Source organism: Lagopus muta, chromosome 24 (assembly GCF_023343835.1).
Source record: "Lagopus muta isolate bLagMut1 chromosome 24, bLagMut1 primary, whole genome shotgun sequence".
NCBI lineage: Eukaryota > Metazoa > Chordata > Aves > Galliformes > Phasianidae > Lagopus > Lagopus muta.
The window spans coordinates 1,601,247-1,616,761 of NC_064456.1; the positions used below are offsets into that span (position 1 = coordinate 1,601,247).

Consider the following 15,515-nt stretch of genomic DNA (forward strand, 5'->3'; position numbering starts at 1 on the left):
GATGCAGCTGCCTGCAGCCAGACATGTCCAAACATATCCTCAATCTGCTGTGCTGCTGGTCCAGCCTGGAAACCGATGCACGGAGGCTTTGCACAAGGAGGGTCTCACTGCCAGCACGGCTCAGCCGCATCCCTCCCTGCTGCAAAGGCGCCCACCGCCCTGCAGAAGCGCTTTCACCCGGCTCAGCGCATCGCCTGCCATCACGCTGCCATCTCCTCGCACCCCAAGCTCTGTGTTTGCACCCTCACTGCCCAAACCGTCTGCACCGTGCTGATGGTGCTGCAGCACCTGAACCCCACGCATCCCAGCCCGTGCTGGAACCCCGGGGGAGCTGTGCTGTGCTCGGACCTTCCCTGCTGCGGGCCGGGGGGGCATTTTGCAATGGGGCCAAACGTCCCTGCGGGCGCTCTGCAGCTCGCTGCATGCAGGACATGCACAGGCTTGTTCCTGCTGCTTGCTGAGCTCAGCCAAATGCTGCTCCCCTGCCCGGCTCGCTGCTGGAGGGGTCCGCTGGCAGAGCAGAGGCCACCCCCGGGGCAAAACTCCGACAAGAGCGCCCTGGAACCCTGCAGGGCCGGAGCTGAGCCCAGGGAGCATCACCCGGAGCCAGACCCCCCCACACCAACCCCCGTGATTCCCCCGGGGCTCCCCGTGATTTGCAGCGTCCCGCGGAAATTCCGCGCTGCGGTGACCCAGGGATGCGGGATCCCCAAATCTCAGCAAAGCCGTCTTGAAGGTCACCGCATCCCTTGGAGCGGCGGGGGGGGGGGGGGGGGGGAGACGCGCATCGCGCTGGAGGCGACGCCCCGCGTTCCATACAGGGGTCCGCGCAGCCCCGATGTTGGGGGGGGGGGGGTCCAGCAACGGGAGATGGGAATCGCCGAACCCCCCCTGATAACAGCAGCACTGCGGGCGGGGGGGGGGGGGGGAAATCCCGGGCGACGCCGTGAGGCCCCTCCCTGCCCCATTATAAAGGGCGGAGTGCGGCTCCGGGAACCGCAGAGTGACGCGGAGCGCGGGGTGAGTGCGGGTGTGCGGGGCGTGGGGGGAGGAAAGGGGCAGCGACAGCAACAGGGGGTGATTGGGGGGGTGGTGGTGATGGGGTGCCGCGTCCGCTTGAGGCGTTGCGGGAGCTGCAGGCGGTGCCGGGTTTGGGTGTCGGTTGCGTTCCTTGCCGGCGTCCCTCGGAGCCGCTCCGTTCCGGGCTCAGCACGGCGCGGTCTCTCTGGGCGCGGCAGCGGTGCGGTGCGGCGGTTCCTCCCGTGTGCGGGGCTGCGCTGAGCGCTCCGTGCGGAACCGAACCGGGTCCGCCCCATTCCCCCCCCCGTCCCCCCCCCACCTGCCGAGCCGCCGGGACGTGCTGAGACTTGCCTGGCGCTGAGCTCGGCCCGCTGATAGGAAGCGGCTGTTTTGATGGGGGGGGGGGGGGGGCGATCCGTCGCCATTGGGGGCTGAGGGGGGGGGGGGGGGGATGTGGGGGCAGAGCGGCCGTTGCGGGCAGTGGAGTGGAGTGGAGGGGGGGGGGGGGGGATGGGGGGCTGCGCACCTGTGTGACCCCAGCTTTGGGTGGGAGGTGACAAAAGCTGCTGTGTCACTTAGCAGCACCGGCTTCACACCGCGCGGGGATCCGTGTGGTTTTGTCCCATTAATGCATTTCTGCCCGGATTTGATGATTTTTCCCTCCCCCCCGCTGTACAAAAGCATCCCATCCCGGCTTTGCTCTGATAACCGCTCACCCTATGGGGGTCTCTCTGGCCCTCGTGCGCTTTGGAAGGAGCACAAGCTCATCCCGTGGAAGTCAAAGCTGTTGGCATTGATTTGAAAGAAAACAAACAGGCTCCTTCCCCCCCGGTTACCCAACAGCTCCTTGCAGACAGGAGGTGCTCGGTGGGGCTGTCAGGCTTGTGGTGAGTTCTTGCTCCTGTTTGAAAAGTTTCCTTGCCACTGGGCTGGGTTCTTCAGATGAAGAAACCAACCAGAAAAACAACATCCTCATTGCTTCACCTGCCCCTGTGCCGCTTTGCTCTGCCCTATGGCCGAGACCATTCACACCCCTCAGTGTGAGCCCAGGATTGCTGGCAGGTCCCACGCTGTGCACAGCTCTGCCCCATTCGCCTCCCTGGCCTCACATCCCTCCTGTATCCCCCTCCCCACAGCCGCAATGCCGCTGTCGCAGAGCAGAGCCGGGCCGATGCCGTGCAGCAGCAAAGTGTGCAGGAACCTCTTTGGCCCCGTGGACCACGAGCAGATCCAGAACGACTTTGAGGAACTGCTGAGGCAGCAGCTGGAAGAAGCTCAGCGGCGCTGGAACTTCAACTTCGAAACGGAGACACCCCTGGAAGGGCATTTCAAATGGGAGAGGGTCCTGCTGGCAGAGCAGCCCTCACGGGGGGGCTTCAGCTTGGCCAAGGCCACCAGCGGGGGCGATCACGGGAGCTCAGCACCCCACAGGGTTCCCCCCAAGGATGGTGTCGGTGGGGCTCATCATGGGGCAGCCCAGCAGAGCTCGGAGCTCGCCAGGGTCGGTTCTCCACAGCGCTTGAAACGTGGGCAGACCACCGTCAAAGGTGAGTGGTGGGGGTGTGATGTGGGAGGGACTGGGTGCACTCACAGCCATGGACCAGCCTCAGTGCATCCCATCTTTTGAGGGGAAAGGCTGCAGACTGGCTGAGGGGTGGGCAGCAGGACTGGGCTCGGATGTCCCATCAATAAAAATACCCCAGAACAATTCACCACCTTCAGCTCCTGTGGCCAGAAGTCCTCAGGCTCAGCAATGGAGATGTGGTGAGAGCGAGTGATGCAGGGCTCCGTGAATGTGGGCCTTTGGAGGTGTGAGTGCACCTGGTTGGGGTGCTGCCCTGGGAACAGCCTTCTCCTTCTGCTCCCTGATGCCTCCCAATTTCTCTTCATGCCCTGCAGACTTCTACAGCTCCAAGAGAAGAGTTGTCCACGACAAGCCCAAGCTGTGACTGCTGCTGCTGGGGATGGATGCGGATGCTGACGTGCCCTGGGGGTGTCGTGGCTCTTTTCCCTGCCCTGTGCTGTCTGAGCTGTCTGTATGAAGCGATGCTGAGTCTGTAGTTCCCTATTTATGAGTAGCTCTGGGCTCCTGAGGGGCCCACACTGTGTGCAATGTATAGGAGGAGCTGACGCTGGAGACCACGGAAAGGACTGAGGGGGACTGGAATGCAGCAAGCGGGGCTGAGTGTCCCCTGCCCTGCGTTGGCGTGGTCCTTGTGGCATCCTGGTGCCCAGCACTGCCTGTTGCCTGGCATGGAGCAGCTCCAAAACGCTCAGTCTCACTGGTGTGGATCACGGCTGGGTGTGAGCCCTGCGTGGAGCTGCTCCCAGTGACTCAGCGATGCATTTGTCACAGAGTGGTGACAAACGTGCTGGAGGTGCCCCGTGGGGCCAGCGCTGCTCAGGAGGTGCTGGGCTGCTCCAGGCTCTGCTGCCCCATGGCTGGTGCTGTTCCTGGCGTGCTGTTGGCTTGCTGCGCCTCGTTTGATGCTGACACTAAGCTGGATGGAGAGCTGCTGCTGCTTGGCACTGCCAGGCTGCTGGAGGGGCAGAGCGCTGCTCAGCAGCAGCTGGAAGAAGTGACAGCCTTCTCCTGGACTATTTCCTACTTTGGAGCTGGGGGAGAGGACCCTGGCCTGGCTCTGCAGAGCAGCTGCTGTTGTCTCTGTGACCCAGGGATGTCCTGGAGGATGCAGCCCTGCTCCGAGGCTCTCGGTGCTGTTGGATCTCAGCACTTTCACTGGGTTCCCCTCCTGCCTCTCTGTGCTGGGATTCGAAGGGGCGCAGGGTGATCCCAGGCAGAGGAGGTGGGCGCTGCTCCCAGCTCGTACCGTGATGCACTTTGCTGTCAGAGATGCTGGCAGCTGCCCAGCACTAAATGTTTATTTATGAAAACGCTATTGAGGCTTCTTGGAAGGGGAAATACCTGTTTGTCTGTGAGTGTAACTGAATAAACACTTGTCTCATGGAAGGGAATGGGTGGCTGTTGATGGGAATAACTGCTGTGGAGTGTACTGGGAGTTGGGGGGGAGGGGGTGTTGTATGGGGGTTGGGGGTTGCTTTAGGGGTGCAGCACCCACAGAGCTGCGGTTTCTATGGATCTGGTGGGGAAAGGAGCTGTCACATATCTGGGTGATGGATTGGGATGTGGGATGTCCAGCTGTGGGATGGAGCCTTTTGAATCTGGCTGCTGCTGGTGAGCACAGGAATGGGGGCTTCTCCTGGGGGTCTGGGTGGGTTGGGGTCCGTGGCTGAGCCTTCTGTGGTGCTGCAAACAGGAAACGCGTGCGTACCGGCAGTTGAGTGCAACCCCAAAGCGGAAGGCAGCCTTGAGTAAGAGAGAGAATGACGGTGTGGGGCCGGGAGGTGCGCAGCAGCAATGCAGTCTGTGTGGGGCTGATGTCCCTCCAGCCCTGGGGAGCCCCACAGTGCAGCCAGGCAGCGGCATCCCGAAACTGAGAGCGCGTGGAGGAGGTGAGCCTTGCTCTCAAGGGGTGGCTCGTGCTAATAGAGAAGTGGGGAGAAGAAGGAGGGTTTGGGTGTTAGGGACGCAGGGTTGGTGCCTGGCCCTGCACCCGTGGGGCTTCTGGCAGCGGTGACCCTCCTGCCGCCCCTCAGCAGGAAGCATCTCAGACAGCCGCCGGTTTTTAAGTCCCTTTGGTATTTATTTTACAGCTTTTCCGTGTTTGGTGCCTCCATTTCATGGCACGCAACGGGCTCAGCTCGCTCTGTGGGGCAGGGGGAGGCACCGAGGGGATTTCCTTGCATCATAACCCCCCCCCCATTCCCTCCCCAAAATGCTGCCGCTTTGGCTCTCTTAGTGGCTGGGACCACAGAATGGGGTACCCACATCCTGACTCCTCCCCCCCGTGTCTGTGTGATGCTGTGGGACGGTGCTGCACAGGAGTAGAAGGGGATGGGGACATTTTGGGGCCCATTCCTTATTGCCAGCACACCTTAGGGCTGAGCATTGCGAAAGGAGGGGTGGGGCGGTGGGTGGTTTCCCCTCTCTCCCACTCTTTGTCCCAATTTGGGCACGCTTCAGAGCAATGAGGATGAGAGGGTTGAGCCGGGGGCGAAGGCAGGGGCGTGAATGGAAAACCTCCCCGAGGTCACAGGAGGTGACTCAGGGCTGCGGAAGCTGGGGGAGGAATATTCAGAGATGCTGAGGAGCTCCTGGAGCCGCTTGGAGCCTGCATCACCCCCACGACCCCGCGCTGAGGATGGGTGGGAGCACAGCGGGCAGAAACCACATCCCCCACTTGGGCGCTGGGCTGTGTGCAACCAGAGAGAAGTGCCTCTTATTGCCAAACTCGTGGCCCTTCTGAGTTTAATGGGTTCCCCTCTGCAGGACCCCACTGTGAGCCATGGCTGAGCAGCACGTGGGCTCCAGGGGTCGGCGCATGGGATCCAGCCGGCGGCGGCAGCTCCGCAGGGATGCGGCTGAAGAGCCACCGTGGGCAGCAGCTGTGATGCAGAAAGTCCAGGATGTGATCCAGGAGCAACGCGGGGACATGGAGGGGTTCATCACTCGTGCAGATATGCAGGTAAGGGATGGGGCTGGGGGGTTGTAGGGCTCCTTCCAACACAACTGTTTGATGGTCCTGTGGTTTGTTGTTAGAAACTGCAGGAGGAGGTTGTCCCGTGCAGCACAAAGGAGCTGGAGCTGCTATTTGATGGGTTGGATGCTGCTGGCACCGGGCAGCTGAGCGTTGAGGAGTTCACTGCTGGGCTCCGTAAGTGCCAACATGGTGACTCCACGCACCCAGTGCTTTCCAATGGGGATGCTCAGTGTTCTGGGTGGCATTCAGCTGCCCGGAAGCATCTGTGGCCCTGAGCCCATGGATCACTGGGGTGGGAAGCACTGGGATCCGGGTGCTGAGGGCTGTGTTTCTACAGGGCGGTTCCTGAGTTCCCAAAAAATCAGCAGGGAGCATCGGCGGCGGAAAGCAGCATCACGGAGGAGCTGCCTGGTCCTCGCCAGCCCCACGTGGGAAGAGACGGACAGCGAGGAGAAGAAACACTTTGCAGCCTTCATGGAGCAACTGGGAGTGGATGACAGATGGGAAGAGTGAGCAAAGCACCCCTGGGCGTCCCGCAGGATGGGACAGGACAGAGCTTTCCCCATTTTGGTGCCCATGTGGGCAGAGCCGGAGCTGCCTTTGTCCCAGGGGCAGGAGCACGGCCACCCCCAGGACCACACAGCCCCAGTGATAGGAACCCCCAAATGATCCATCTGTTCTTGCTGCCCTGCTGCTCTCTCCCAGCAGGCAGGAGATCTGGCAGCTCTGGGCCAAGCTGAGGGAGGATGAGCCCCAACTCCTGGGCAACTTGGAGGATTTCCTGGCCAAGATGAGGCACCGCATCCAAGAAGCCCGGAGCAAGAAGGAGGCCTTGGAGGAGGCCCTCAACAAGTGAGTCCCTGCCAGGGAGAGGCACCCAAGGAGGGAGAAACGTAGGCGCAGAGGATTCACGCTGTGCCCATGTTTGGGGTTGGGCTCCATCTGCAGTCATGCACCCCATGGCCAAAGTGCCGGCCACATCCCTGCTGGGGGAAGGAACTCCATGCTCTCTGTGGGTCTGGTGGGCCATGCAGTGTCCCCACACCCACATCTACATGGCACAGTTCTGACCCTCCTGACCTCCCACCCCCCCCAGACGTGTGGCTGAGCACAAACAGGAGGTGCAGCAGCTCTGTGAAGTCCTGGAGCAGCAGATCCAAGAGGAGCGGCAGCGAATGGAGCAGGAGGTGAGGGATCCATCCACCCCCCCCATCCCCCCAAAGGCACCCAGCACCCCAAACCCATCTGGGTGCTGATGTTCCCATTGACACCGCAGAGCACAGCCCGGAGCCGCCTGCACTGCGCGGTGCTGCAGCGAGCGCTGGATGCCAGAGGCAGGGAGGTGCAACGCTTGCTTGCAGCGCAGGAGGAGGTGAGCTGACCCCAAATGCTGACCCCAAACCCTGACACTTGGTGGTACAGTTCTTTAGGTTGCGCTCATGGCTTTGGCCTGGTGTTGTACACCTGAACCTGGATGCTCTCTGCAGTTCATCGCATAGCACCTCCATTGCTCATGCTCTGCCTCCATCCCCATGGGCTTCCCTTCCCTGGGGGCGCACAAACTGAGTTTCCCACCCAATACCCTGGGGAAAATCCAGCCCCAGCCTTGGAGCAGGAGGTGATCCTGCTGTCTCCCTGCAGCTGGAAGCACAGTGCCGCAGTCTCAGCAGCACACAGCGAGCTGCCAGTGCTGAGAACCGACAGCTGGAGGAGAACAAGCGGGCGCTGGAGGAGCAGCTGCAGCACATCCACACACAGCTGCAGCAGAGCCACGAGTGCCTGAGGGCTGCCATGGCTCAGCAGCGGGCAGAGAAACCGCAGTGAGTGGCTTCTGCTCATACCTGGCTCCTTCCTGGGAGTTGCAGTGGATGGGAAGGAAGCTGGATGGGACTCAGCCACTGTTTTGCTTTGGGATGGTGTGAAAAGTGTGGGGATGTGGTGTGATTGGGTACAAAAGGTACTAGGAAGAGAAGTCAGGGCCCTTCCGGCACTGGTGCAAAGGCCACAGGTGGGCTCTGCTGTCCCAGTCCCGAGCAGAACAGAGCACATCACTGCTTCCAGGGCTGCAGAGGACCCTGGGGAGGGGATGGAGGAGGTGAAGGGAGGCAGTTTCCATCATGACCCCATGCTCTGTGCTTACAGGGATGAAGAGGAGGCAGAGCTGCCCAGTGAGACGCTGCCATCCCTGCAGGTACAGCAAGTGTGCAGAGTGGGGATGTGGTGGGATGTCACACAGGGGTTTGGGTGCTTGGGAAGGGGTGAGCAGCAGCATACAGGGCTGCTACCCCCACATTTTGGGTGGGGATATCTGGAAACTGAAGCTGGAAAGCTGAACACCATTTCAAATGGATACACACTCTGCCAAGCTTTTTGTTTTCTCTTTTCCTCCCTTTGCCACAGATGAACCCAGGGCAGCAGTTGTCGGAGATGCACGTCAAGTTGGGCTCCCAGGGCAGCGAGCCCAAGCACAGGAGCACCCACCATGTGTAAGGGTCCTGGGCCCCAAGAACTGCACTCACATCCTCCCCTGGCCAAAAATTCCTTCCTCTTCAGCGTTCTGTCCCAGTGTTGTGCTCACCCCATTTTCTGCTCTTCCCAGGGTGTGGGAAAAGCCAGCAGCAGACACAAACACGTCACGGCTGCTCTCTGTAGAAGAGGATCCCTTCCCCGAATTTCTGAAAGAGGAACGGTTTTCTGGCCAAGGCTCTTTGCTAAGAGAGATGAATGATGCAATAGCAGCTCTGAGCAGGCAGAAGCTGCAACCACTGGGAGATGCTGCTCACTGCCCACACGATGATGCTGAGCCCCAAACAGGACCAAGCGGCTCAGCCCCACGAGGGACCCACATCAGTCACAAGGTGTTGGAAGAAGACCTGAGAGAGGGACGAGCTGCAGCTGAGCTTCGTGCTGGGGACGGGACACAGGCTGGTGCGTCTGCAGGAGCTCAGGAGGAGGGGGCAGCTCAGGGAGACAGCGTGGAGAGAGCAGGGCAGAGCCTGGAGTGGATGGAAAGGGTGTTGTCTGTGCAGGAAAGGGGTGCTGGTGGGGAGCAGCAGGTGCTAAAAGAGGTTGAGAGGCCACAAGAGGCACTGGAAGAGAGCACAGAGATGGGCGAGCAGGCATGGGTGGGGTTGGAGGGAGAAGGATGGAAAAAGAAGTGGGAAAAGGTGCAGCTCCCAAGAGAAGGAGAAAATGTGGAGGCAGTCCTCAAAGCTCGGGAGGTGGAGCTCCCAGCGGGCAGCTTTGCTACCGATGTGCTTCAGGTGCCAGGATGGGTTGAGGTGCAAATGGCAGCAGTGCAGGGGGTGAGAGAAGCTCCCAACCCTGAAAAAGTGGATGGAGAGGATAGTGGTGCAGCGGGGCACTGCTGGGGAGAGATGGAAAGGACTGAGACTGAGCTGCAGCCCCTGAGTGTGGCTGATGACCTGGGTACAGAGCAGGCAGAGAGCGTGGGGCCAGAGGAGCAACTGCTGGAGGAGGCTGATAGAGCAGAGCCAAGGCTGGAGGGGGGAGCTGGGGCTGTGGTGCTTGGTGAGGGGTTTTCCCCAGCAGAAATCCCTGCAAGGAGCCCAGCTGATGGGCTGGTACAGGTCGGTGCTCAGGCACTGGAAATGGAAGAGGCAGAGGACTCTCCAGCAAGCACTCTGCTGCATGGGATTCCCAGCCCAGAAGCCTTGAGGGATGGATTGGATGACACAGCTGTGCATCTCAGGGAGGATGCTGAGGATGGAGGACAAGAACTGACTGAGCCTGGGCTGCCCATTCAGCCTGTGTGTGAACTGCAGGGAGCAGGAGCCAGGCAGGCAGAGGGGGCTGCTGTAGAGCTGTCACCCCAGGAAAAGGCTGGAAGCCTGGATCTGCTGGAGGCCCTGAGTGGTGATACCCATGTGAAGCTGTTTGCAGAGCTGAGGGAGATCAAAGGGAGCCTGGAGGCAGAGCTGCAACCTCTGTACCCAGGTCACCAGCCACACTCGGAGCAGGCAGAGAGCGTGGGGCCAGAAATGCAACTGGTGGCTGAGGTCAGTAAGCCAGAGTTAGTAGAAATGGAGGGGGAAGAGGACTCTCAGGTGGACACGCAGCTGCAGTGGGGTCCCAGTCAAGAAGCCCCATTGGAAGGGGGGGGGCATACAGCTGTGCAGCTCACACAGGAGGTTGAGCATGAGAGACAAGATGTACAGCACTTGAAAGAAGAGAGGGAGATGGAAGTGGTGCAGGAAGAGGGCACTTATAAGGATGAGCTGGTCCTGATCAGTGCTCAGGAACTGGAACTAGAGGAGGCAGAGGACTCTCCAGCAAGCACTCTGCTGCATGGGATTCCCAGCCCAGAAGGAGCCAGGCAGGCAGAGGGGGCTGCTGTAGAGCTGCCACCCCAGGAAAAGGCTGGAAGCCTAGATCTGCTGGAAGCCCCGAGTGGTGATACCCATGTGCAGCTAATTGCAGAGCTGAGGGAGGTTAAAGAGAGCCTGGAGGCAGAGCTGCAGCTCCTGAGTTTGGGTGATGATCTGGGTACAGAGCAGGCAGCAAGCATGGGGCCAGATGGGCAACTGCTGGAGGCTGATAGAACAGAGCCAAGGCTGGAGGGGGGAGCTGGAGCTGCTGCAGTGCTTGGTGAGGGGCTTTCCCCAGCAGAAATCCCTACTGGGAGTCCAGCTCCAGGTGAGCTGGTACAGGTCAGTGCTCAGGAGCTGGAAGGGAAGGAGGCAGAAGCCCATGGAGAGTGCACTGGAGCTGATGGGAAACCGCTGTGTGCATCAGGGCTGTGGGAAGGGGCAGAGAGCCCAGCTGTGGCTCTAGAAGCAGCTCCGTGCATGGCTGACAACACAGACATTTGGGACAGGAATGTTGAGCCTGCCCTGCATCCTGAGTATACTCAGTATGCTGCTGCTGAGCATGCTCAGCCAGGGCTGGTAGCAGTCAGTGGTCCAGATGAGCAGATCTTGGAGGAAACACAGAGAGAGAGTGCTGATGCAGAGGGGAGGCCTCTGGATGGAGCTCGAGGTCTGGAAGTGGTGCAGGGAGCGAGGCTGGAGGCAGAGGGAAGGATTTTAGTTGAAGCTCAGCATTTGGAACTAAAGCAGGGCCATGATGCCGATGCAGCCACACTTGCTTCTCCTGTCTCCGAGGTACCGTTACAAATCAGTGCGCTAAATCCGGGTGCGATGATGCAGGAGGATGTTCTCATTCCAGATGTGCAGCTGCTAGGTGGTTCGGGACAGGCAGCCCAGAGGCAGCTCCAGGAGCAGGTCTCTGCACAGGCAGACAAGGGGAAGCTTCACACTGCTCCCCAGCAGCCACAGAAGCCACCAGGCATTATGGAAGCAGAACAAGCAGCTGCTGGACCTGCTGAGACTCCGAAGCAAGAAGTGCCACCAGCATCAGCCCTTCACACAGGGATCCTACAAGGGGAAGATGCTGTGAAGGATCTCTCAGGGATGGCCCTTGGGGACAGCCCACTGGTGGAGGCGTTCAGCAGCGGGGCACAGCTCTCAGGAGAGCAGAGAGAAGAGCTCGATGTGGAGAAGAAACAAGAGATGGAGAAGAGCCCAGGAGGTGAGCCCAGCCCTGGAGAGCCAGAAGCTGTGACTGTGAATGGAGCAGAAGCTGCCCCAAAGGGCTCTCTGGAGCCAGACCACCTCTACAACGTGCTGTTTGTTGGGGACTCCCATGTGGGCAAAACCTCCTTTCTGTACCGACTGCATGCTGACACCTTCAACCCGCACCTCGCTGCCACCGTAGGTAGGTCAGCTCTGCACCCACGTGGGTGACCATCACGGTTCCCTTCCTTCCAACCCCACAGGTTGCTGGAGTTCATTACACACACATCACTGCTCACACTGTCCTGTCACCAAGGTCCAAACTGAGCCACGCACACCTGGATGCTTGCAAGTAGGCAATGTCAGCCCTCCTTGACCTCTCTGGGGCACCAATCCAACTGTCAAATATCCAAGGGTTGTGGGCTTCCTTGGGAGCAGCCAGCTTGAGCTGCAGCCTCCACCATGTGGTTCCTGCATCTGTATTACAAGAGGGAAACTCCACAATATCCAAATATCCCTTTCTGTGTCCCAGGGCTGGATTATCAGGTCAAAAACCTCGTGGTGGACAACAAGCGCTTCGCTCTCCGCCTGTGGGACTCAGCTGGGCAGGAAAGGTGAGGTGCTGGGCTGGGTGCCTGGGGAGAGAAACCTGGGGCAGCTTATAGAAAATGGATGTTCTTGCTTTGCAAAGGGGGTTGTTTGGGGAGGGACTCTATATAGCATGTGGTCTGAAAAAGAATAATACTAGAGGAAGTCATTTGGATAAAAATAAGCGCTCTGCAGTTTGAGTGATAGGAGCAAAAATAGGGTTTTGCCTTCTTGGTTGATCTGTGTTCCCAGCTTTTCCACTGGGATTTCAGGTTGGCTGTAGGCAATCCCTCCTCCCTCCCTCCCTCCTGGTGATGCTTTGCACTGCCTGCAGGTATCACAGTGTCACCAAGCAGTTCTTCCGGAAGGCAGATGGGGTGGTGCTGATGTACGACGTCACATCGCAGTACTCCTTTGCTGATGTGCACTACTGGCTGAGCTGCATCCAGGTGGGCAAAGCAGGGAAACCCGGCCCCATGAAAGAGGCTTTGGTAACATCTGACATCTAGAACAGCCCCCTTTCAGTCCTGGGAAATGGGGGTAACTCACTATCGGCCCAAATCCATGCGCACCCTTCAGGATGTGTCTGGGCTGTGTGTCCAGCTGTGATTCAAGGAGGTGATGCTTGTATTTCTGATCCTCCCCTCTTTCACTGCCCAGGAGGGAGCAGAAGATGGAGTCACGGTTCTGCTTCTGGGGAACAAAACAGACTGTGCTGCAGAGAGGCAGGTCCCTAAGCTGGAGGGGGAGCGCCTGGCTCAGGTGGGTGCATGGCCCTGCTGCAGTGTCTTGCCCAGCTGGGGTCCCATTCCTCAGCACTGAATGTTGGTCTTACAGCCACCAGAAAAGGTGCATTGCACCCTCAGGCAGCAGTCCTGAGTCCATCAGTTGTTGGGTTACTTGTTTCCCAAGTCCTTCTGTTTCTGCTTGACCGTGATGCTCCCTGGCTATTCACTGTTGTATCAAACCATTGCAAAGCAGGCGAAGCACATTTCTCTGTGGGCTCTGTGTCTTCCAGGAGCATCAGCTCTTGTTTTATGAATGCAGCGCTGCCTCCGGCCACAATGTCACTGAGTCCATCGTCAGCCTGGTCAGGTGAGGAGCGTGCTTGGGTTTTGCCAAGGTTTTAATGGGCTCCCACCTGCATTTCCTATGGGAAATGTTAGTGTGTCGCTGCCACCGGAGCTGCTACGTGGAGAGCTCACAGAGCAGCACTGGGATGAAGTGGGGATGTGCTGGGAGACATCTCCTGGGTGCTCTGCATGGCAAAGAGGTGGAAAAAATGAGACTTCTCAGGATGCTGCTGCTTTCTCCCTGGGTTGCTTAAATCAGTTCTGTCTGTGATTGGATTTAGGCTGGGGTTTTCAGCAGTTCTCAAAGCACACTGAGCGGGAAAGGCCCCTGGCCCCTTTCACTCGATGAATAGAAGAGCAATATAAAATATGGGGGAAAATACATGGCTTGTTTGCTTCCTTTTTGCCCAGGGCACTCAAAGTTTGTGAAGATCAATTGAGAAATAAGGCAGAAGAGATACCAAAGCTGCCTCAGAAGAAAAAAGGATGCTGTTGGTGATGGAGAGAATCCTTCCTGTGGTCTGAAACTGCAACGGCAGCCAGAAAAGCAACTGGAGATGAGGAGAGACCACAGGATGACTGCTCAGAGAAATCAGGGTTATGAACACCACCAGGGAGGGTGTGATATTGCAGTGACAGCAGCTGAAGAAGCAACACAGCTCCAGCAGCTCTTTTAGACACGTGCATCTCCTCTGCAGCTCAGTGCCCCAGCACCTCTGTATCACCAGAGCCTCCATCCCCTACCTGGCTGCTCCCACCCCATCCCTCTGCCACCTCCTGTCCTCCCTTGGCCCTAATCCTTGAAGTACCTTTTTTGCTTGTTGCAATATATGCTCCCATGCACTCCCTGGCAATCCCCTTCTGCCACATTTCGTTATAAAATGATTTTATTACTGGGTGTGTTATGGGGCTGGCTTGAAGAATGGAGCGACTCAGGAAGAGCTTTCATGGCTCAGCTCGGGGCTGAGGCTGGACTCGGTGTTCAGGTTACCCACAACAGGATTTTTTTGTGCCCATCTTCCCTATTTCTGCTTTGTTGTCTTATCTTAAAGCAATATAATCCCAAGAACCCTTTGCAAGTCTGGTCGATGAGGAGAGGAGCACCATTCCAGCCTGACCAGCTCAAATGGGCACCTCTCACTGGCTCTGTGTGACCCCCCTGCAGAGCTGCCCATGCACCGAAGCCTTTCAGCAGATCTGCTCTCTCTCTTCCCTAAATTTGCTGGGATTATGTGCAGCAGATGCTGCCCGTCCTGGGCAATCCCACTGCTGCTCCACGAGCAATTCATTTGCTCGCAAAAGTGTAAGGAGCTGAGCCTGAATTCCCCCATTAGATGGCAGCAAATGCGGCTGAACCTTCATTGCTGCTGCAAGCAAAGAACAGCAGGGCCTGAAACTGATCTGCAAAAGAAAAAGCTTCACAGAGCAACAGACAGAAAGAAACTTCTGTTCTCTTGGAAATCGTGTCTATAGAAGAGGATTGAATCTGTGCCTGGATGCGTTGCAAGGCAGTAAAGCAGGTTGGAAAACACAGAGGTGGTGTTGGTGTCTATTCTCAGTGAGAGGATGCAAGGAAATGAGCTGGAGCTGTGGCAGGGCAGGTTCCAATTGGGTGTCAGGAAGGATTTCTTCACAGGGGAGGTGGGCAGGGACTGAAGGGGCTGCCCAAGGAGGTGGTGGAGCTGACATCCCTGGAGATATATAGGAAACACGTGGATGTGGCACTTGGGGACACAGCTTTGCATAGGACTTGTAGCGTTGGTCGGACTCTGATCTCAAAGGTGTTTTCCAACCTAAATGTCTGCGATTCTATTCTATGATTACTGAACCATAAGGACTGCTCACTTGCAAACACATTCATGAGTATTTCAAGGAGGATCGAGGTCTAAGATATGAACAGCAATAGGAAAATTCACATTTGGACTACAGGAACTTTTTTTAATGAGGTTCTTTCCCTTTGAGCTCTTTAAGGCGCCCCACATGAAGGAAAGGAGCTGCCTGAGTTGCATCAGGAATGCAAACCTCCTTTCCAGCCCCAAGTCATCAGGTGTCCGCCTCCAATTTGCTTTGTTTGTGCACCTTGAGAGCCGGCAAACTGGGAGGGATCCTGACACGTTGGGACAAATTGTGTTAGGAGTGCCAGGTGCCAGCTTCCAGCAAAGCCAGCGTTTGCTTGTGAATGCTCAGTAGTGATCCTGGAGGATTTCCCTCCAGTCCTCTGGCATCGTGCTAAAGTGGAGTGGAGACTTCCCTACATCATCAGCTGGGGTTGGGAAGGCAGGAAATCCCTAGGGAATCCTCGCGGTGTCTGATCGAGCTGCAGAACTCATTGCTGCAGGATGGTGCCGAGGCTGAGAGCTTGAATGAGGCTGAAATGGGGACCTGAGAGCAGCAGATACCAAAAACCAGCCTGTGATCATCATAGCTGGGAATGGCGTTGGGGTCAGGGAGCAGATTGAGGGGTGCAGGGGTGCCTCGATGGAGGGGACACAACATCAGAAGGACGTAACATATAGAAGAGCATCCAGAGGAGGGCTGTGAAGGTGGGGGAGGGTCTGGAGGGTGGGACAGGTGAGGGTTTGTTTGGTGGGCGGTGTGACTGGATGATCTCATAAGTCTTTTCCAACCTTGGGTGTTTCTGAGATTCTGTGATTCTGTTTGGCTGGAGGACAGGAGGCTGAGGGGAGGCCAGCCGGAGGGAAGGAGGAATTGAAAATCAAAATCAATTGAGAAATAAG

At 58.0% G+C, this 15,515-nt stretch overlaps 2 protein-coding genes across 3 annotated transcripts; both read left to right on the forward strand.

Annotated features, from left to right (window-relative positions):
- The first annotated feature begins 925 nt into the window (after nucleotides 1-925).
- On the forward strand, nucleotides 926-4,000 carry CDKN1A (cyclin dependent kinase inhibitor 1A). The gene is made up of 3 exons (XM_048925950.1): nucleotides 926-1,020; nucleotides 2,157-2,567; nucleotides 2,920-4,000. Exons 2-3 carry the CDS (start codon nucleotides 2,162-2,164, stop codon nucleotides 2,967-2,969), a joined length of 456 nt encoding a protein of 151 aa, XP_048781907.1. The 5' UTR covers nucleotides 926-1,020; nucleotides 2,157-2,161; the 3' UTR covers nucleotides 2,970-4,000.
- A 382-nt stretch (nucleotides 4,001-4,382) lies between these two features.
- Nucleotides 4,383-14,654, forward strand: RAB44 (RAB44, member RAS oncogene family). Of its 2 annotated transcripts, XM_048926258.1 has the most exons (17): nucleotides 4,383-4,494; nucleotides 5,372-5,567; nucleotides 5,642-5,756; nucleotides 5,920-6,091; nucleotides 6,291-6,434; nucleotides 6,679-6,769; nucleotides 6,859-6,954; nucleotides 7,224-7,402; nucleotides 7,725-7,773; nucleotides 7,983-8,068; nucleotides 8,182-8,510; nucleotides 10,770-11,318; nucleotides 11,649-11,730; nucleotides 12,039-12,153; nucleotides 12,365-12,466; nucleotides 12,723-12,799; nucleotides 13,189-14,654. In XM_048926258.1, exons 2-17 carry the CDS (start codon nucleotides 5,388-5,390, stop codon nucleotides 13,274-13,276), a joined length of 2,454 nt encoding a protein of 817 aa, XP_048782215.1. In that variant the 5' UTR covers nucleotides 4,383-4,494; nucleotides 5,372-5,387; the 3' UTR covers nucleotides 13,277-14,654. The 2 variants fall into 2 exon arrangements, with proteins under 2 accessions (XP_048782215.1, XP_048782214.1); XM_048926257.1 differs by having other exon boundaries at nucleotides 8,182-11,318.
- Nucleotides 14,655-15,515: the final 861 nt, after the last annotated feature.

What these genes read in the sequence shown, in the direction of transcription:
- CDKN1A (XM_048925950.1), top strand. Translation starts at nt 2,162, where the DNA reads ATGCCGCTGTCGCAGAGCAGAGCCGGGCCGATGCCGTGCAGCAGCAAA. An exon ending in TGGGCAGACCACCGTCAAAG is followed by an intron (nt 2,568 to 2,919) that starts GTGAGTGGTGGG and finishes CATGCCCTGCAG; the next exon opens with ACTTCTACAGCTCCAAGAGA.
- RAB44 (XM_048926257.1), top strand. Translation starts at nt 5,388, where the DNA reads ATGGCTGAGCAGCACGTGGGCTCCAGGGGTCGGCGCATGGGATCCAGC. An exon ending in GTGGATGACAGATGGGAAGA is followed by an intron (nt 6,092 to 6,290) that starts GTGAGCAAAGCA and finishes CTCTCCCAGCAG; the next exon opens with GCAGGAGATCTGGCAGCTCT. An exon ending in TGCTTGCAGCGCAGGAGGAG is followed by an intron (nt 6,955 to 7,223) that starts GTGAGCTGACCC and finishes GTCTCCCTGCAG; the next exon opens with CTGGAAGCACAGTGCCGCAG.